The 21,710-nt window shown below is 43.8% G+C and overlaps 2 protein-coding genes across 3 annotated transcripts; both read right to left on the bottom strand.

Moving 5' to 3' along the window:
* Positions 1-5,265: 5,265 nt before the first annotated feature.
* LOC138784887 (verrucotoxin subunit beta-like) lies at positions 5,266-10,807 on the bottom strand. Of its 2 annotated transcripts, none has more exons than XM_069960583.1 (3): positions 10,657-10,807; positions 7,646-7,750; positions 5,266-7,240 (listed from the first exon to the last, which is right to left on the bottom strand). In XM_069960583.1, exons 2-3 carry the CDS (start codon positions 7,725-7,727, stop codon positions 5,769-5,771), a joined length of 1,554 nt encoding a protein of 517 aa, XP_069816684.1. In that variant the 5' UTR covers positions 7,728-7,750; positions 10,657-10,807; the 3' UTR covers positions 5,266-5,768. The 2 variants fall into 2 exon arrangements, with proteins under 2 accessions (XP_069816684.1, XP_069816685.1); XM_069960584.1 differs by having other exon boundaries at positions 10,664-10,807.
* A 5,650-nt stretch (positions 10,808-16,457) lies between these two features.
* On the bottom strand, positions 16,458-20,151 carry LOC138784221 (neoverrucotoxin subunit beta-like). The gene is made up of 4 exons (XM_069959727.1): positions 20,103-20,151; positions 18,481-18,585; positions 17,132-18,136; positions 16,458-16,762 (listed from the first exon to the last, which is right to left on the bottom strand). The coding sequence occupies exons 2-4, from the start codon at positions 18,560-18,562 to the stop codon at positions 16,458-16,460; spliced, it is 1,392 nt and encodes a 463-aa protein (XP_069815828.1). The 5' UTR covers positions 18,563-18,585; positions 20,103-20,151.
* Between the last annotated feature and the right edge of the window lie 1,559 nt (positions 20,152-21,710).

The following is a 21,710-nucleotide window of genomic DNA, read 5'->3' as shown; positions in this document are numbered from 1 at the left end:
TGTGATTGGTTCCCTTTAACCTGTAATCGTTCACCATAGTGTCGGTGCACTGTTTGCTGTGTGGGTGGTGGCGAATAATCACAGAGTCTTTGGATATAGAGTCGGTTTACTATTTGTAAATGTGCAGCAGGTAATACAGGTTCAACAGAATGAGGTTCCTTTATATAAAGTCTCTGAAACACACTTGACAAAGTTCCCAATAAACATTTGACAATAGAACGATCGAATCTGTAGTATAAGTGCGGTGTAGGATATAGTCGTGTTGGTTGAGTTGTGCTGAGTGATACAAGAAACAGAGGAGCAGAGAGGAGGATGCTGTGAGAGTCTCAACCCAAGTAGTACTGTGCTCTCTGGGATGTTGGAGGATGAGGAAGAATACTTAGACGAAGAAGCAGAAGAATACCTGTGCCCGTGACTTGACCGTTACTTTAGTCTTCACACCCCCATTGCCCACTAGACTTGGCTGAACCTTCCTAATGGGTGACACAGGCCCCAGACCTTGTTACATGTGTTGAGCGGAATGCTGAGGGTTCCCTGCTGACATCCGCGCTGCGAGACAGAGTTCCTAGGCTTACTGCAACTTTGCTCTGTCCAGATCAGTTCCTAGCTCTTTGGCTCTTTTGTGCATACTGTCCTGCTCTGTGACTTCTCCTTGTCCACGGCGTGGGTTAAGGTTGTCTCTGGCTAGTCCTCTCTTAAGAGGCTTTATCAGTGCATAGTGCTTTGGAGTGTTACTTGTAAGAAAGTTGTGAGAGATGTGCTGTCTTGCGTCCTTCCCATGCAGGGTACTGACTAAGACTAATTTACTCTTTCTGTCGCCTGTGTGACATACTTCCTATCTAGGGTGTAAGGTGCGCTGTGAGTGGGTGAAAGAGTACAACAGAAGAAGAAAGGAGGAAGATGATAGGAAAGAAGAAAACAAAACTTCCACTGGTCTACAGATTCAGGTGACATTTAGAAAACAATAACCCTTTGCAATCCTTCAGCTGTGCAGCTTCCACATACATATACATATTATAGCGACATCTAGTGGCGAACTTAAGTACTACTTTCATCATTATAATAACACAATAAGTACCGACTTTTGCGAAGGGTGTATACAACTGCAACACCCATGGTAGGATGCCACATTAGTTGCCCCTAGCAACCAATCAGATTACACTTTGCATTCATTACAGGTCCTTTGGAAAATGAAAGGTAGAATCTGATTGGTTGCTAGGGGCAACTTAGACAATTCTACTTTTACACCAGTTTGATAAATCCCCCCCATAGTCTACACCCAGCACAGTGTCCATCCAACATGGTACATTCCTTGGTGAAGTCAATGGGGAAAATCTGCAGGACTTCACCTGTGCAGATCATTCCATTCTGTGTGAATTCTCTCTAACAGAATCCATCACTGTCATAAACATCACTGAGCAACGTCAGATCCTTCACGGCCGGGATATATAAAAGATGCCTGTGATTTATTAATGAAGCGTTTAAGTAGAATATCCGCAGCGTCTCATCCCATGAATTATTCATCAGCGGACGACTTCTCTCCATGCTTATATGTCTGAAAGCTGCTGCCAATTCATAATCATTACCGACAGTATGTCCTGGTGACTGGTGGTGAGGAATTACATTAGATTAGAATGGCGCTGCCATGTGACCGCACAGGACAGAGGCGGCAAATGTATAGAACTGATAAAAGTAAAAAGAATCTATGGGTGTGTACTTGTTATATGAGAAAATAAGAGACATTACTGATCCTGTGTTACATCCTGTATTATACTTCAGAGCTGCACTCTCTATTCTGCTGGTGGGGTCACTGTGTACATACATTACATTAGTTATCCTGTACTGATCCTGAGTTACATCCTGTATTATACTCCAGAGCTGCACTCATTCTGCTGGGGAGGTCACTGTGTACATTACATTACATTACTGATCCTGTGTTACATACTGTATTATACTTCAGAGCTGCACTCACTATTCTGCTGGTGGGGGGTCACTGTGTACATACATTACTGATCCTGAGTTACATCCTGTATTATGCTTCAGAGCTGCTCTCACTATTCTGCTGGTGGGGTCACTGTGTACATACATTACATTACTGATCCTGTACTGATCCTGAGTTACATCCTGTATTATACCCCAGAGCTGCACTCACTATTCTGCTGGTGGGGTCACTGTGTACATACATTACATTACTGGTCCTGAGTTACATCCTGTATTATACCCCAAAGCTGCACTCACTATTCTGCTGGTGGGGTCACTGTGTACATACAATACATTACTTATCCTGTACTGATCCTGAGTTACATCCTGTATTATACCCCAGAGCTGCACTCACTATTCTGCTGGTGAGGTCACTGTGTACATACATTACATTACTGATCCTGAGTTACATCCTGTATTAGGGTATGTGCACACTACGGAGTCCTGACAGAACACACGCCGCGGACGCTGGCGACCACATGCAGACAGGGCAGTAGAGATGCGAACGCCCACTAGTATCCAGGAGCGGGTGCGAACTGAGGAATCTGCGGCGGGTGTTCCTTTGGGTTTCCGTTGTGTGCACATACCCTTATACTCCAGAGCTGCATTCACTATTTTGCTGGTGGGGTCACCGTGTACATATGTAATACTACAGGCTCTCCTCCCGGCCAGCAGAGGGAGCTGCTTCCATTGCATACAGCAATCTGAGGGAAGGCAAAGACACAGAGAAGAGTAGGTCCCAGGAATCAGGACGTGGTGCTGTGTTAGCTGGCAGACAGGAGCTGAAGCAGCAGTAAGAGCTTTGTCTAAGAAAAGCTGAACCAGGCTTAAACCCTTAAGGACATGGGGTGTACATTTACGCCCCCGCAGCATGGGCCTTGGTGCAAATGGGCCTAAGTGTACGCCCTGCCAGGGTACCGTGCTATGGAGCGGGCTCAGCTTGCTGCATAGCGGGTGAGGACTGGCTGCCATCTGCAGCCAGGCCCTCACCCTCAATGGCAGGCCGTTGCGATCTCGCAGCGCGACCGACATTAACCACTTAAACGCTGCAATCCTATATAAAAGTGTAAAAAATAAACACTAAAATTTTTTTAAAAATGACCCATAGCCCTTCCCCCAATAAAATGAAAATCACCCCCCCTTTCTATTTTATACATAAAACACATAAAAATAATAAAGTTAATTAACATATAATATACCGTTGCGTGCGTAAGCATCCAATCTATTTAAATAAAACAATATTGTTCCTAGAGATGAGCGAACCTGGAGCATGCTCGAGTCGATCCGAACCCGATCGTTTGGCATTTGATTAGCGGTGGCTGCTGAAGTTGGATAAAGCCCTAAGGCTATGTGGAAATCATGGATATAGTCATTGGCTGTATCCATGTTTTCCAGACAACCTTAGAGCTTTATCCAAGCTCAGCAGTCCCCGCTAATCAAATGCTGATCGTTCGGGTTCGGATCAACTCATCTCTAAAATTTGTTCCCGCACGGTGAACGGCGTGAACAAAAAGCAGTAAAAAACCTCAGAGATTGCTTTTTATTAATTTTTTTATGCATAAAATGTAATTTTAAAAAAGCAATCAATACATCTGATCTAGAAAAAAATGTTACTAATAAAAAGTAGAGATCATGGCGCAAAAAATGACGCCCCATATGACACCATGGATGAAAAATGAAAAGCGCTATAAGAGTCACAATAGGGCCATTTTAAAGATACCCATTTGCGGAAAAAAAATTTTTTTACTGCTAATAAAAATAGTAAAACATTAGAAAACCTAGAAAACATGCATATTGCTGCGTTCAGACTGACCTATAGAATAAAGAAAAAAATTTCAGTTTTACCATAAAGTTCATTACGTAAACATGGAACCCCCCAAAAATTTGCGGAAACACATTTTTTGACCCAAATTCACCCCATAAATGATATTTGGGGGTTCCGTCATTAATTTTATGGCAGATTGAAAGGCGCTATTACAACGTACACCTGTTCCGGAAAAAAAACAAGACCTCACATGGCCCTGTAGCTGGAAACATAAAAGAGTTATGGTTCTTACAAGGCGAGGAGGAAAAAAAGAAAACGCAAAGGTGACAATTGGCCTGGCCCTTAAAGTGGTACTTCAGCGCTGATAAAAAAAAAAAAAAAAAAAAACAACAATCAATCATAAACATAATTTTCCCACTTACCATCCCTCCTGAGTCTGTCTCTGTTTAAATTTCCCGCTGTCTGCAGGTCCCCGAAGCTCCAGTTGGTGGCTTCATTTTTTCTTTACTTCCTGGTTTTGGCTTTCCCATGATGCACTTTGTCCTCTGTGATGTCTAACTGACTCTGTGGAACTGTTAGATGGCTTACAGCTTGTTCAGCCAATCAGAGCTCAGCAACCTGAGTCATCTGACAAAGGGAGGCTGGCTTAACAGGCATTAGACCCGCCTCCCTCTTGATGATGTCACTGTCACAAAATGGCTGCCACAGAAAAGCCTTTAGGTAAGAATAAATTTACTTTACTTCCTTGTTATATAACTTTGTAATGTGTTTCAATTACTGGGAAAAAGCTTTTCGCTGGAGTACGCCTTTAAGGCCATTTCAGGCTCTGTCCTTAAGGGGTTAGCGAAGGAGTAAGACAGCTCCGGGCACCTGCAGACAGCAGCCGTAGACATGTGACACGGATCCAGGAAAGCCAGGAGGTCCAGCGCCCACCATGAGTAGTTCCCCGCAGAACAGCTACAGTCCAGAAGTGGAGGTCAGTACAGTACAGGGCAGTGTAGAAGGGAAACGCGTTATTTTCTGTTGTCCATAGCAACCAATCACAGCTCAGCTTTCACTTCACACATCCCTCTGGTAAAATGAAAGTCGAGCTGTGATTGGTCAGGTATTCAAATTTTTTTCTTTTAGATATTGCTGGGGATAAGCGAGTATGGGTAATTGTTATTGTTTTTTTTTATCTGTGCAACTTCAGCAATATCTATAAATATCGGAATACTTCTTTAAAGAGTTTAGCCACAGACAAATGAAAAGCCTGTGAGACTATGACAGATTTTATGGATCATGTCCCCTTTATTTTACTTCTCCTCACATGGGTAACTATGTGAACCCCTTCCTTGTCTTTCCCAGTTGTATTGAGTAACCAGGTAACATTGGCTTCTGCATCTGATCCCAGATTACACATGAATCAATCCCTTCTTCTTCTGGGGGTGTGGCCTATATGTACATCCGCCAGCCTCAAGATGGCCGCTCTAATGCGACATTTCCATGGTAATTCTCTCATCAAATAATAACAGTCCTAATGTTTTTAAAAGTTATTTATTTCATTCACTTAACATTACAGGGTCATCCACATTACAAGGTGACAATAGAAAACCAGAAATATATGTTACATCCAGCTTAGAAGGTGCTCCGATGTAGATGGCAAAACAACATGGATAGGAAACCTTCAGACCCTTCGGCTGTTGCAAAACTACAAATCCCATCATGCCTGGACAGCTAAAGCTTTGTATTTGGCCACCAAGCATGATAGGATTTGCAGTTTTGCAACAGCTGGAGGGTTAAAGGTTCCACATCTTGCAGTACAAGAAGAAGTGATCACAGGTACTACTAACATGGGGTTACATATGGCGTGAAGTCCTGGCATCATACCTGCACTTAGCCCGAAAACAGCATTTTCTCATAAGACGTCAAGGTGGTCGGGAGGAAATAGGAGAGCTTGAGCATGGCAATGAAGTGCAACAGTTTATGGTGAGTGCCACTGTTTTCCTCTACAGAAATTCAGTAAGTATAATATACATGTGGTCTAAATCTGCAATTTTAAGAGCTGTGCTGGTTTTTGTTCGCATGTACAATAGTGGGTCCCCATGTCTCGATTGATAATGAAATGTTGATGGATTCCAAGACCAGCACGGCACACGAAAGACGTGATCAGAAACTCTGTATCTACACCCTCCAATGCAGATGCCAGGAAATGATATATGTGGTACTTTACATGCTCTGATATCTCATCTTGTTCATACCATTCCTTGGCTTCGCCATCGCTGAAGATGTCCTGAAAATCCCACAGTTCCCTTTGAATCCAGGATTCTAGGTGGGAGAGATACAAGTCCTTATAATCTAGGTGAAAGTTAAAGCACACGGTGCCAAAATATGTTGAATTAAGAAGTTCTCTCCTCAGTTCTCTGGGATCTACCACAATCTTGAAGTCAAAAGTACGTCCCTCATCTTCTCCTGAAGCCAGTCGCGTTAATATTGATTGGACATACTCCATCTCCGTCCATCTTCTGTCCAGAAATCTTCTGATGTTCTGGTCACTAAACGGAGATTTTTCTTTGTTGAGGAGAATGTCCTCCAGACTGGACTCTTCCATATTCCCACCACGTACAGAGGGCAGGGCCTTGGACAGCTGTTTCTGGTACATAACCCTAAAGCGCTCAAAAAGTTTTCTGAACTGGAGGATCTTGTTTGCAAGAGCTGGAAATGTTTGGGCGGCCGGATGTCCCATCATATCATTACACTCCATGACAACTTCCAACATTTGCTGCATTATATCTTCTACCCTGAACACCAGATGGTCTCTTATCTCTCGGACCAAGCGGGCAGCTCTGGAGTCCAGATTTATCAAGGGGTACAGCCAGACCTTCATAGGCACAGCCATTTCCCCATTCTCCCCCAACAGGCTTGGTAGGCTAGCGTAGATTTCCACTGCTTCCTCATAGGTAACTGGGTTCTTCTCCAGAGCAAAGTCCCCATGAAACTTACAGCTGAACTGACGGACTTCTTCTCTCTTTGTGCTGTTCATCCCCATATTTACTGTAAGGTCTCCGATCTTTGTGACCATTACTTGAAGTTTTCCTTGAACATCTTTGACTTTCTCAGAATTAGTAACTTTCTGGTCAAATACAAAGAATGCCTGGGCGCCATATAAGATCCCAGTGACCACATGGGTCGCTACCCCTTTGTCAAACACTTCTTGGTAGGTGATGTTGTTGTAGGAGAGGTGGTTCATGGCCAACTGCTCAAACTTGGTGGTCCTCTTGTACTGCAATGTGACTCTGGCTTGTTTCTCCGACTCCTTTGTATCAGTCAAGTATTTTCCGGATCCCTCAATGTCGATCATGCCGCTCCACAGACTGATCTTTAATGCTCCGGAGATGTTCAGAGCGGACGACTTATCAGAAAGTGAGTCAGATGTGAGAACTTCAAAGTCTGTTCCTTTCTGCGATTTTTCTATAATATTTCGAGCCAGATCCTCCCTGTTCCATAGAGTGATACCTGAGACCGTAAAGAAACAACAATGAACACTACGGTTACTACTCCCATCCTAACAGTAATGTATAGGCTTCTGCACCTAAATTTTAGAACATTACGACAATTTACAAGAGGAATCGCAAACAACCCCACAAATGCATTCTTAACCCAATAAAGTATCCAAAGGAAAAAAAGCGAAATAAACCTAAAATCGTATACCATCCATATTATACAAAGGCAACTGTATGATGAGGATTCTCCAATCCCTATTATGAAATAACGCCATATAATGAGATGTCTTCATCCTAAGGGTTGAGGAAAACCCGGCAGTCAGACTTCAACCAACCAACCAACCAGAGATAGCAAACCCTAGTAGTATACCATCACTTTCCGGGAGCAAGATAACAAATAATTTGCTTATAGAGCTACCTGGAATAATCTTCTCTTCCCGACAATCATACAACATCCCAAGGGTGAAGGGACGTCCTAGAGCCGGAATTTCTAAAGCCATTTGGATTGATGTCCGTTTTTCACCTGTCATGTAATAAAGAGCATCAAATAAGTTTAGAATTTTACTACTAAGAAGGCATTGCAGCATAACATTACAAAATGGTTTGTCAACTGTGCAAGTCTGCTTAGACCGGTCTTAGAACCTATGTCTCCTTGGACAGTCATTATATTACATTACTTAAATAGTCCTAAACCTGGTTAGCAAATGTATTATCCAAAACTGCATTCAGGACTGAAGGAGCTGTGTTCAGACTAGTCCAACTGAAACCTATAATTCAAATACTACATTATGAAGCCACAAGCAAAGGTCTGAACAGGCTCAGGTATGTCACAGAGGCAGTACTATCTGAGCTTACATCGTTTACTGGGAGAAAAGGAGGCAGCACTATCTGAACTCATATAACTTACATGGAGAAAAAGAGAGAAAGCACTGTCTGAGCTTATATAAATTACACAGAAATATATAGGTTTTACTATTTGTGGACGTTATAGGGAATGTAATGGATTCGTTCCCTGCCCGTCATGATTTGATTGTGCCGGCAGCACGTAAACTCTTTGAATCACGGCTTTGTCACTACAAGGCCACGGCGATTCAAAGAGCTTTCTCACTGCCGGCATGATATTAACACGCGATGCCAGGCGGGGAACAAATCCATTACATTCCCTCCCCGTCCGTAAATTTGCGGACGTGTGAATGCCCCCTTTATTAATGACAGGGAGGCAGCTCTATCTGAGCGCACATGATTTTTAGGGAGAAGAGGTGGCAGTAGTATCTGTACCTACATGAATTTCTGGTCCCTTTTGCTTTGCTATTGACCATATAAATAGTTGCAAAGTGATTTGTGGGGAAAAAATCAGTTCATAGAAAATGAGATGCCAGGATGATGTGAAGGGGTTAATTTAGCGACCACGTAGAACAGTTCACATAGAATGATCAGAAAAATGTTGATTGCTGGTGTCTCCTATTGAAGGACGTCCTCCTGAAGGCCGTTCTACCAAACTGATCAATTATGAAAATACAAGAGACGCCTTTGCGGTAGTATTATCGACCATAAGAAGAAAAGCTTCACATCTGGAATAACAATGGCGGAATTCTAAACAAAGTATCATATGACAAGTCAGTCCGAGCACAGTATTCCCAACCCAATATGGTTATACTTGAAGGACAGTCATACAATCATTCAGCAAACTTGTCTCCTTCTGATATGCTGCTCTTTCCCTCCCATTGTTGACAGCTCGTTGTCTAGGTTACCGACCACCAGTCCGCTCATCTAATCGAAGCAAAGTGCTTTTGTTTGATCTGCGATCATCAACCCTCCTGCCTTTGCTTCGATTAGATGAGCGTTGTGCTCATCTCTAGTCATGTTGTTAGTGTCTTGCAGTTTACATAACATTATCAGACCGCGGTTGAATTAAGTGACTTTTTTAGTCTAATTAAAAGGCTCCCGATTTATTCTCCCTCCTTGTTAATGACGTTAATGATAGGCTGTACCGGTTGTGCTATGGCCTGTCATCAACCCCTTAAACACGGCGTTTAAGTGTAAGTGACGGGAGCAGCTCCTGCCCCTTACCAATCGGAACCCCCGAGTGTGACCGATCGCTGAGTCAGACCACCGGAGGTCTCTTCTAGAGATGAGCGAACCGGCCTATGGCTATGGCTGTATCCCAGTTTTCCAAGCGGTCCTCGGGCTGTATCCACCCTCTCCACGGAGCGGGCAGACAGCGGGAATCAGAAGCCAAGAGTTCAGGTTCATACGAACCTGAACCTCAGCTGGTTCGCTCATCTCTAGTCTCTTCCTCCATGCGGTCCAATCGGTACTCTGCTGCCACAGGCAGAGCGCCAATAACACTGATCAATGCTATGTTTATGGCATAAACATATAAAAATAAATTATTAAATGCACATATTATATACCATGGCGTTCGTAATTTCGGAATAAACGAAAAGCGAGGAAAAAGCGCCAGAATGGCAAAAAAAACTAAATTAATAAAAAGTGACCAAATACACAAATATGGTATTAATAAAAACTAGAGATCATGGCGCCCCATAGGTGAAAAACTAAAACCGTTATACGGGCCATTTTATTGATAATAGGAAAAAAAGATTTCATTAAAAAATAAGAGAATCTGTGTAACCTGCATATGGTTGTGTTCGGACTGACCTACAGAATAATGGTATCATGTCGCTGTTACCATATAGTGTATTACGTAGACACAGAAACCCCACAAAAAAATTTCACCAATTTTTATTTTCTTAAATAATATTGTTGGGGTTCCATCATACATGTTATGGTAGAATGAAAGACGCCATTACAAAGTACAACGTGAAAAAAACAACAAGTCTTCACATGGCCCTGTAGATAGAAAACTGAAAGTGCTAGAGCTCTTAGAAGGGGAGGAGGGAAAAACGTAAATGCAAAAATGAAAATTGGCGTGGTCATTTGGGTCGGGTCTTGACGGGGTTAATATAAGGTAGGACACTGCCTCCTCTACTCAGATAATGTGTCTTTTATTGTTGTTGATTTTATAAAGTCTCCGCACTGATGACATCATTGGTCACCTATATCATCGTCTACTGTCTCCAGCGTCCACCTTGTACACTGCAGTACGGCTCCTGCAGCTGTATAGACGGCTTCTGTGCTCTATTAAGGTTATTACACTGACATCTAGTGGCCAGACTGTAATAGCACAAGGCAGGAAGTCTTCCACTTTAGTTTCACTTTCACCTTACGGTCTATGTTATTATAGAATGTTTTTGTACATGGGAGGAATTACAAAGGGCAATGTGCGGCCAATGAACAAGGGTTAAAACAATGCAATTACCCGATAAATAAACATTTACTTGTGTCCCCACACGTCCCAGGTGCTGAGAAGGACTGCGCCCCTCTACCCACCCCATGCAGGGTTAAACTCTGATGTCAGTGACTTACCCCTTACCAACTAATAATCTAGTCTGTGCCCTACGGCTACAGGTACAGGATCAGGACTCATTCAGGCAGCTCTGCGGGCACAAACAGGTTCAGCCGGACGGCTCAGAGGAGGAGGAGGAGGAGGAGATGCTTTCTTCCACTCTGCTGTTGTCTGTGTGCTGGAGGGCGGGTTTTTTTCCTTTCCTCCCCTTTAACCCTTTCAGGACCAGGCTAATTTTGGCCTTAAAGGGAATCTGTCAGCTCCCAGGACCTACCTGAGGTGGTGACAGTGTGCTGTAGCGGGCACAATCTTATGTGTCCTACTGTACTGAAGAGGCAAAAAGGGGCTGTTTGTACCACACTCTGGCCGTCCCACCACTCATTTCTCCTCCTCCCTCTTCATGAATAATCTCTGCTGCCCAGCCTCCTGCTCACTCAGCTGTCAGTCAGTGTCTCTGATTGCAGATCAGTCCTCTGTAGGCAGTTGGAAAGAAAGTGTGTAGGGGCTGTGGTCTAGAGGTAAGTGACCTGCCAGCAGTTTGGTCGCTGGATCAAATCCTCTGATTGACATGAAATAGATCTCTTTGTTTTGTTTTGTTTTTTCCTCATTATTGTATCAGTGTTAAGGCTATGTTCACACACAGTATTTTTGCTCAATATTTTTGTCAGTATTTTGCAACCAAAACCAGAAGTGGATTGAAATCACAGAGAGGCTATGTTCACATACTGTTAAATTGAGTGGATGGCAGATTAACTTAATGGCAAATAATTACTGTTATTTTAAAACAATGGCCGATATTTGCCATTAAATGACGGCCACCCGCTCAATTTCAACAGTGTTATAGCCTATGTTTTCAATCCAGGGGCGGATTACCTTTACCATAGGCCCCGGGCTGTTCACCAAGCCTGGGCAGCCCCACCCCACTGTAACTATAGCAGCACTAGCCTGGCGTTCATAGTACAGGACAGATAATGTCATGATGTCCTGATTTGTGCAAAATTGCCATAAAAAAACTGATTTTTTTGCAAATCATGGCGGAAGTGTAACCAGGAGACAGTACACCACTGAAAGTATAAGTCTTTTTGGGTGGTCATGGGCCCCCCAGGAGCTCAGGGCCCCAACGCCCCTATTATAATCCACTACTGTTTCAATCCACTAAACAGTATTTTGGTTGCAAAATACTGAGCAAAAATACTGTAGAGGGCAGTTCAGAGAAGAAAAAGAGTGCTGCACCTCACATCTATGGCTGATACTAGTGCCCCTAGGCTAAATAAATAACACATCAAAATTTTGTGTATGAATTGATCAAGCCATACTGCCCCATGTACCATCGTGCAGGTATCTGATACACATGGGTCCTTACCGTGCCAGTCAGTGGCCACCAACCCCGCAGGCGCGCACAGTCAGGGAACGGGGGCCATGGGACGGCCCTGCGACCCCCATGCCACAGGACCAGACCCAAAAACACCACACCAGAACCCGACCAGCACCGCCGGCGGAGAAGGTCGCCCCCAAACAGCACAAGTCTGGATGAGGTATTGCGCTCACCATAGCTGCTGCAGACAGAATGGGAAAAGACAGGAGGGATTAAAACCATGTGCACTCAGGTGTCTCCTGCTGATTGCGGTCATGTGGGTCTCACCAGGAGGAGTGCAATACACGGAGAAAAGAGAGAAACAAAATGCGGTTCAGAGAAGTAAAAGAGTGCTGCCCCTCACATCTATGGCTGATACTAGTGCCCCTAGGCTAAATAAATAACACATCAGAATTTTGTGTATGAATTGATCAAGCCATACTGCCCCATGTACCTCGTGCAGGTATCTGATACACATGGGTCCCTACACTAAGTCCACACCGTGCCAGTCAGTGGCCACCAACCCCGCAGGCGCGCACAGTCAGGGAACGGGGGCCATGGGACGGCCCTGCGACCCCCATGCCATAGGACCAGACCCAAAAACACCACACCAGAACCCGGCCAGCACCGCCGGCGGAGAAGGTCGCCCCCAAACAGCACAAGTCTGGATGAGGTATTGCGCTCACCATAGCTGCTGCAGACAGAATGGGAAAAGACAGGAGGGATTAAAACCATGTGCACTCAGGTGTCTCCTGCTAATTGCGGTCATGTGGGTCTCACCAGGAGGAGTGCAAAACACGGAAAAAAGAGAGAAACAAAATGCGGTTCCAACAAAATTTTTCTTCCCTTTACCGCATACTGTAGAGGGTTTTGAACCAGATAATGAACTGCTGGATAGTCTCTAGACAGTATGTGCACGTTTTTCTGCATTTAATATTTGCATTGGGGAATATGGGGATTGTGTGTTTATTAATATATATATAATTTTTTTTATTTTTTTTTTAGGTTCTATTTTAATGTCCCACTAGGGGATTTCACTATGTGACTGTCCGATCAGATAGATAATACACTGCAGTGTTTTACCCCTTTCCTTCCCCGTTTCATTACAGCTTGTTACAGGAAATTAAACATTGATCACTGTCCCATTATAAGTGCCATGTTGTATGGGAAACCCTGTTTTGCTTTGTTTGGAGGGGAAGAATAAGGGTCCATGCACAATGAGGAAATCCCACGGATAAGCTCTGGCGGATTACGTGCATCTGCCTGTCCCATAGACTCCATTCTATGATAGGGCGGATTCCGCCATCCGCCCAAAGAATTGACATGTCACTTCTTTGGGTGGATGACTGAATCCGCAGGACCATAGAATGGAGCCTATGGGACCGGCGGAATGTTAATCAGGAGCAAGGGGGCGAGCGGCAGGATCCACCAGAGCTTATCCGCGTTATTTTTTCCTTAAGAAAAGAGGGTTCTATCCAATCCATGGAAAAGAAAATTCAATTTTCTCTAGGAAAAGACGCATTGTGGTGACTGTAGTCACAGCAGACTATTGCACAACCAGCATACTGTAATTGTCATGCCTTCATAAGTATTTGTTATCTAAAATAAATGTACACTGTAGAAATGTTATACGCTTACTGTACCTTGTGGTCATGCTGTAATGGCTCCGTATTCAAGTCTTAAAAGCGCCATCTAGTGGCCATTTGTATACACTGTAGTCTGCATGTAAAACCCTGTTTGTCCCATCTCAGCTCCCTTATCTGTATCCAATGACCCTGGTGACATCATCATCTTCATCCATTAATCTCAGAATCACCTGCAGAGCCAGCTGCATCCTCAGCCATCATCTTCTTATAAGCTTCCAGTAGCATCGCTGGTACGGTCACACAACCATCCAGCATTGTACATCTGCATCTTAGTGTATATTGATGTGTTTGATACGTTTCCTGCTGTTTTTATCTTATAGTCTATAGCTACCATGTAGAGACCATGCTTGTCACATGCTATGGGTGTATATCCCTGTGTGTATTCTCATGGATGCTTATCATCAATCACATCTCATACATGTTATTATCTGCATTGATTTGCATAATATTGTGTTATAATATACAGCCACATGTTATTATACCTTTTTCCAAACCAGCCCAGAGACTGTCAGGTTTGGTAGCACAAGTTCCAGGCTTGAACTACTGGGTGAAGCTAACCTCTCGAGAAAGATAAGCAGGTGCGAGTGGGATACTTCGACTTAGGCCCTTTGTCCCATTGAGGATCAATCCTTAGCTTTATAGATTGTGCTGACTGGTAGAGAAAGATCCCTGGTTGAGAAGGTTGACCCGGGTGACAGTTACCCCACCTTTGGGCTAAGCAGTACATCTTAACTTGTCTCTATCTCACACCATCTCCACTACAGACTAGAAGACCTTCCTACCAGAAACTAACTAGTTTATATAGGGGTGACTGGGTCTAAACCCCTATTGGTGAAGAAAGCTCTAGAGAAAGGAGAAGGAAGAAGTGTGAAGTGTAATAGGAGGATGGTGTAAGGTACCTGCTCCAGTGATTGGTTGAAACAGCACAGTAAAAAAAATAAAAATTATAGATAAGTCCCCGGCGTCTCTGCCATTCTCCCAAAGCTCTCACTTAAAAGTATCCTTCTTTATTTACCAGCTGGGATTCTTTGTGGATCCTGTATATATTTATATGAGTGAGAACTATACGTATTTGTTTTTGCAGTGTGGGTGTAAGCAGGGAACCCTCAGCATTCCGCTCATCCCAGGTAACAAAGTCTGGGGCTTGTGTCACCCTCTAGGACGGGTCACTCGACACTGGTGAGCAATAGGTGGTGCAAAGACCAAAGAGTCAAAACACAGGCACAAGTATTCTCTCTCTTCTCAAGTATTCTTCTATTTCTACCTCCGAAGTTCCGGCAGAGCACAGTACTACTTGTGTTGGGACTTTCTCGACATCCTCCTCTCTACTCCTCTGATCCTCTTTCATACCTCTTAGCACGCAGCTCAGTCAGCACAACTGTACCACTCTCTCTACTCTCAGTACAAAACTGGATCCTAACGTATTAAGTGTCTTATCAAGTGTAAAGTATTATATCAAGGCAAAGCTGTATGATCTGCTGCCAACCTCAAGGATCTTCATACTAAATAAGATTTTATTTATGATAAAGAGACTCTGTGATTCCTCGTCAAGCAGCGACACAGTACACACACACTTATTGGGTTATCTCCCCTTTCTGTGGGTGGCAGTGCCAATAGTCTGGAAGGGTCACTATTCCACTTCGGACCACCATGATAAGTACCCAAGGGACCCTGCAACGACCCAGCAGGACACTGTCCACAGGGGAACAAGGTATAGCCGGCCCCTTAAAATAAAAGCAGGTGTGCCACCTTACCTGTGTGCCCAACTGGCACTGGGGTCACGACATAACATCACTGGGCACGCCTATATCTTGGCCAACCACCATAGAACTGGTGTCACAAATAACCATCTAGCAAGTGACCGGCTGTACCGCCTCCACACCGGGGGTGTTCACCACAAGTGTACCCAGGGTTGGGCACATACCACTCCTGGCCACAAGTGCCTCATTTGGTACACCAACATCTTGCCCCAGCTCAACACGACACCTAGCAACCCCTGGGTCACTGCACTGACACTGTTAGATGCTTTTAGGACAAGGAGACACATGGTACCTTTTATAGATCTATCTGTGCTTCCAAAATGTAAAAAAAAAATAAAATCTCTAGTGTAAGAGTCAAAGAGGTGTTCCTAAGCCCCTTAAGTGCAGAAAAGTGTAAGGCAATGTTCATACCTCCGTGGTGCGATCCATAGCCGTGAGCCCATAGCTAGAGACAGCACTATGGATGTGCATCTCCACCTGTCTGCAATGCACAGACCCATTCATTAGTGCATGGTGATCCATGCCGCCACTGTGGTTCATACTAGGACCTGTCAGTAACCTGGAAGCACAGATGGATATATGAAAAATCCCAAGTGTCTCCTTACCTAACAGCATCTACCAGTGTCAGCAGTCTGAAATGTGAAGGGCTCGCGGACACTATTTTGCGCTCTATTTTTTTCTTTTTTTAATGGAGGTGAATGGTAATGATACGGTCTTCCACGGTCTTCCTTTGGTGGTCGCCTGCTGGAGCTTCTTCAGGCTACAGCGGTGAGCGGGAACTCTAAAGGCTACCTGGTGCTAAGAAGGAAGCAAGAAGGCTGTTCTACTTCCTATTGGTGGTGCTCAGCCCGAAATCAGAAAGTCCTTGCAGTGATGTACAACAGAGAAAAACAACAGCCACACTCACCAAAAAAATGTTGTTCTCTTATTTTCTTCAAATACAATAATATCAGTGCAGTCAGGGGGAAACAGGAAAGCTTCATGCTAGACGCTTCCCATTCTCTCTTGATGTCACCTAATTTTTAAGAGATTCGTTGAGCCGAGACCTTTTTTTATATATATTACGGTTGGCACAAACAAAAGTCGGCCAACACATCTTCATTGGCCAATAAATGACGTTTGATTCCAGGACCAGAACGGCACGCGAAAGCCGTGATCACAAAGTCAGCTTCAAAACATTTGGTTGTCAGAAACTTCTGTACTTCGAGAAAAACATGCTCTGATATCTTATATTGTTCATACCAATTTTTGGTTTCGCCATTACTGAAGGTGTCCTGAAAATCCCACGGTTCCCTATGAAACCAAGACTCTAAGTGCGAGAGATACAGGTCCTCATAATCCAAGTTAAAGTTAAAGCACAAGTTGGCTGAAAAAAATGAATTTAGAAGATTATTCCTCATCTCTCTCGGATCTGTCACAATGTTTAAATCAAAGGGCCATTTACCAGGTCTACATGAAGTCAGTTTCTTCGATATTAATTGGACACAATCCATCTCCAGCCATCTTCTGTCAAAAAATCTTCTGATGTTTTTGTCGCTAAATGGAGATTTTTCTTTCTTAGGGTACAAACCCACTTGACGTTTTTGCTGCGTGAATCAGTCTTAAAAATAAGCAGGCAAAACGCAGGTTAGCAAAGCATCAGTTGTTAACAACCTGTGCGAAAAACGCATGTAGCTTCACGCTTCAAAAATACGCAATTGCGTATTTTAACGCAGAACAATTGTATAAAGCCAACCTGCGTTTTGCCTGCTTATTTTTAAGACTGATTCACGCAGCAAATACGTCAAGTGGGTTTGTACCCTAAGGAGAATGTCCTCCAGACTGGACTCTTCCATATTCCCACCACGTACAGAGGGCAGGACTTGGGCCAGTTGTTTCTTGTACATAACCCTAAAGCGCTCAAAAAGTTTTCTGAACCGGACGATCTTGTTAGCAAGAGCTGGAAAAGTTGTGGCGGCCGGATGTCCCATCATATCATTACACTCCATGACGACTTCCGACATTTGCTGCATTATATCTTCTGCTCTGAACACCAGATGGTCGCTTATATCTCGGACCAAGCGGGCAGCTCTGGAGTCCAGATTTTTCAAGGGGTACAGCCAGACCTTCATAGGCACAGCCTTTTCTCCATTCTCCCCCAACAGGCTTGGGAGGCTAGCGTAGATTTCCACTGCTTCCTCATAGGTAACTGGGTTCTTCTCCAGAGCAAAGTCCCCATGAAACTTACAGCCGAACTGAAGGACTTCTTCTCTCTCTGTGCTGTTCATCCCCATATTTACTGTAAGGTCTCCGATCTTTGTGACCATTACTTGAAGTTTTCCTTGAACATCTTTGACTTTCTCAGAATTGTTAACTTTTTGGTCAAATATGTAGAATGCCTGGGCGCCATATAAGATCCCAGTGACCACATGGGTCGCTATCGCTTTGTCAAACACTTCTTGGTAGGTGATGTTGTTGTAGGAGAGGTGGTTCATGGCCAACTGCTCAAACTTGGTGGTCCTCTTGTACTGCAATGTGACTCTGGCTTGTTTCTCCGACTCCTTTGTATCAGTCAAGTATTTTCCGGATCCCTCAATGTCGATCATGCCGCTCCACAGACTGATCTTTAATGCTCCGGAGATGTTCAGAGCGGACGACTTATCAGAAAGTGAGTCAGATGTCAGAACGTCAAAGTCTGTTCCTTTCTGCGATTTTTCTATAATATTTCGAGCCAGATCCTCCCTGTTCCATAGAGTGATACCTGAGACCATAAAGAAACAACAATGAACACTACGGCCCAGAGTTACTACTCCCATCCCAACAGTAATGTATAGGCTTCTGCACCTAAATGTTAGAACATTACGACACTTTACAAGAGGAATCTCAAACAACCCCACAAATGCATTCTTAACCCAATAAAGTGTCCAAATGAAAAAACTGTATGATGAGGATTCTCCAATCCCTATTATGAATAACCCCATATACTGAGATGTCTTCATTCTAAGGGTTGAGGGAAACCCGGCAGTCAGACTTCAACCAACCAGAGATAGCAAACCCAATCACTTTCCGAGAACAAGAAAACAAATAATTTGCTTATAGAGCTACCTGGAATAATCTTCTCTTCACGACAATCATACAACATCCCAAGGGTGAAGGGACGTCCTAGAGCCGGGATCTCTAAAGCCATTTTGACCGATGTTTTTTGTTCACCTGTCATGTAATAAAGAGCATCAAATAAGTTTAGAATTTGACTACTAGGAAGGCATTGCAGCATAAGGCTATGTTCACACAACGTATATTTTCGTAAAATCATGGCCGTTCGCTCCCTAGCAAGCAGTGGAGAGTTCTGATGCGGGCGCACATGGAGAGAAATAAGGCGGAGAAAGAGCAGGTCAGTGGCGTGACGACGTATGGTGGCGGCTTGCATCCGGACGAGCGGAGGACGTGGGGGCCATGGACCAGGTTGCCTGTGGTGCCTGCCTCGGAGGTCCACTAGGGGATTAGGTGTGTCCAGGAGGTGGCCTTACTTTTGAGGGGGGGGGCGCCTTACTTTACATTGTTGAGAGCTCGTTGTCTAGGTTACTAACCACCTCTCTGCTCTAAAAGCAGTGGTCGGTATGTTAGATTATACAGTGAATACAGTAAACGTGCCCTACAAGTCTACCACTATTAATTGAGATGACATCATTAGACTACGGTTGAATGAAGTGACGGAGATTATTTTCTGACATTTTTTTTTATCTAATTAGAAGCTTCCCCATTTATTCTCCCTCCTTGCTTTCTGTTTGAGATTTTTATAAATCCTATTTTACCCCTTAGGGTATGTTCACACTGAGCAAATATGAAGGAATTGCCCGGCGGATCTCTCTGCCGCAGAATCCCGCCATGCTCAGTGTCCCGCTGTTAGTAAATGAGAGGGTGCGCGCTCCTCCGCTGCCGCCGCTCAGAGTAGTGGCATGTCATTTCTTTAAGCGGAGAGTGGCCTGTTTTACTAAGTGTGAACATACCATTAAGAACCAATGACGTATCAGTACGCCAGTGGGTCTGGGGGCGTGCTGAGCTGAGCTCACTTCATAACACATGGGGACCGGCCGCAATCGTGCGTCAGACCGACATTAACCCCTGCAGTGCCGCAATCTTAACACAGTGACAGGAGTCGTAAAAAAAAAACAAAACGCCAGGATTGATAATTTTTATTCCATTTCAAATTTTTAAAAAAATTCATAAAATGTTATCGATACGTCCAATCTACACACATATGGTAGTAATAAAAACTAGAGCTCATGGCACATAAAATGATACCGCATATAGCCCCATAGGTGAAAAAATAAAATCGTTATCGCACGGCTACTGCAGCTGTATAGACGGCTTCTGTACTCCATTAAGGTTATTACACTGACATCTAGTGGCCAGACTGTAATAGCACAAGGCAGGAAGTCTTCCACTTTAGTTTCCCTTTCGCCTTACGGTCTATGTTACTATAGAATGTTTTTATACATGGGAGGAATTATAAAAGGCAACGTGTGGCCGATGAACAAGGGTTAAAACTGTGCAATTTCCCGATAAATAAGCATTTACTTGTGTCCCCACACACCCCAGGTGCTGAGAAGGACTGCGCCCCTCTACCCACCCCACGCAGGGTTACACTCTGATGTCAGTGACTTCCCCCTTAATGGTTAATAATCCAGTCTGTGCCCTATGGCTACAGATACAGGATCAGGACTCACTCTGGCAGCTCTGCGGGCACAGACAGGTTCTGCTGTCTGCTGCTGTCTGTCTCTGTGCTGGAAGGCTGAACATTTCCCTTTCCTCCCCTTTAACCCTTTCAGGACCAGGCCTTAAAGGGATTATCCAGCACTACAAAAACATGGCCACTTTCTACTGCACCGCTCTTGTCTCCAGTTCAGGTGTGCTTTGCAGTTAAAGGGGTTCTCCAGTGCTACAAAAACATGGCCACTTTTCCCCCTACTGTTATCTCCAGTTCAGGTGCGGTTTGCAATTAAGCTCCATTTACTTCAATGGAACTGAGCTTCAAAACCGCACCCAAACTGGAGACAACAGTAAGGGGGAAAGTGGCCATGTTTTTGTAGTGCTGGATAACCCCTTTAAGCTCCATTCACTTTAACAGAACTGAGTACCAAAACTCCACCCAAACTGAAGACAAAAGTAATGCTGTCTCAGGAAGAAATTGGCCATGTTTTTGTAGCGCTGGATTACCCCTTTAACCCCTTCAGGATCGGGCTAATTTTCATTTTTGCACTTTTGTTTTTTCCTCCTCGTGTTTAAAAGGCCATAGCACTTGCATTTTTTCACCTACAGACCCACATGAGCCCTTATTTTTTGCACCACTATTTGTACTTTACAATGACAGACTTAATTGTTGCATAAAGTACGCTGCAAAACCAGAAAAAAATTAAACGTGTGATGAAATTGAAAAATTGGGGAGGTTTTGTATTTACACCACTTGCCTTGGGGTAAAACAGATTTGTAATGCATGTTCCTCAAGTTGTTACGATTACAACGATATGTAAATTGTGTAAAAGAAAAACAAAAAAATTTTATTTGATGGCTTTTAAAAAATTAAAACCTTTTTTAAAAATTTTAAATTGCTCTATTACCATGCTTATAGCGCTTTTATCCTTTGGTGTATGGGGCTTTTTTGCGCCATGATGTTTACTTTCTATTTGTACCTTGATTGCGCATATGCGACTTTTTGATCGCTTTTTATTACAATTTTTCTGGATTTGATGCAACCAAAAATTCACAATTTTGCACTTTGGAATTTTTTTGCCCTTACGCCGTTTACCGTGAGAGATCAGGAATGAAATAAATTAATAGTTCGGGCGATTACGCATGCGGCGATACCAAACATGTTTATTTATTTATTTTTATTTATAAAATGGGGAAAGGGGGGTGGGTCAAACTTTTATTAGGGAAGGGGATATTTTATTAATAAAAAATAAAAAAAATTTTTACACACTAACTAAAAGTCCCCCTGGGGTTAGGGTTATTCCCCCTGGAGGACTTCTAGTATTACTATTCTGATCTCTCATTGAGATCTATGCAGTATAGATATACTGCATAGATCAATGAGATAGGCATTCTATTGCTTTCGGCTGCTGCAGCCAAAAGCAATAGAATGCTGAGCCGGGATCAGCGCAATTACGGCACAAACCCCGGCCGGTAACAGATGCGGGGATCGCTCCTCCGCGCTCTCAAAGTTGACAGCTGCATTTAAAATGCTGCTTTGCCCCTTCCCTGGTGTCTAGTGGGGGGGACCGCTATAAGACACCAGGGAAGGGGCAAAGCAGCATTTTAAATGCAGCTGTCAACTT

Source organism: Dendropsophus ebraccatus, chromosome 2, assembly GCF_027789765.1.
Source record: "Dendropsophus ebraccatus isolate aDenEbr1 chromosome 2, aDenEbr1.pat, whole genome shotgun sequence".
Lineage (NCBI taxonomy): Eukaryota > Metazoa > Chordata > Amphibia > Anura > Hylidae > Dendropsophus > Dendropsophus ebraccatus.
The sequence above is the reverse complement of the archived record's forward strand: the minus strand, read 5'-3'. Positions and strand labels throughout refer to the sequence as shown.

What these genes read in the sequence shown, in the direction of transcription:
- LOC138784221 (XM_069959727.1), bottom strand. Translation starts at nt 18,562, where the DNA reads ATGGCTTTAGAGATCCCGGCTCTAGGACGTCCCTTCACCCTTGGGATG. An exon ending in TGAAGAGAAGATTATTCCAG is followed by an intron (nt 18,137 to 18,480) that starts GTAGCTCTATAA and finishes TTATGGTCTCAG; the next exon opens with GTATCACTCTATGGAACAGG. An exon ending in AATAAGCAGGCAAAACGCAG is followed by an intron (nt 16,763 to 17,131) that starts GTTGGCTTTATA and finishes CATTTTTTTCAG; the next exon opens with CCAACTTGTGCTTTAACTTT.
- LOC138784887 (XM_069960583.1), bottom strand. Translation starts at nt 7,727, where the DNA reads ATGGCTTTAGAAATTCCGGCTCTAGGACGTCCCTTCACCCTTGGGATG. An exon ending in GGAAGAGAAGATTATTCCAG is followed by an intron (nt 7,241 to 7,645) that starts GTAGCTCTATAA and finishes TTACGGTCTCAG; the next exon opens with GTATCACTCTATGGAACAGG.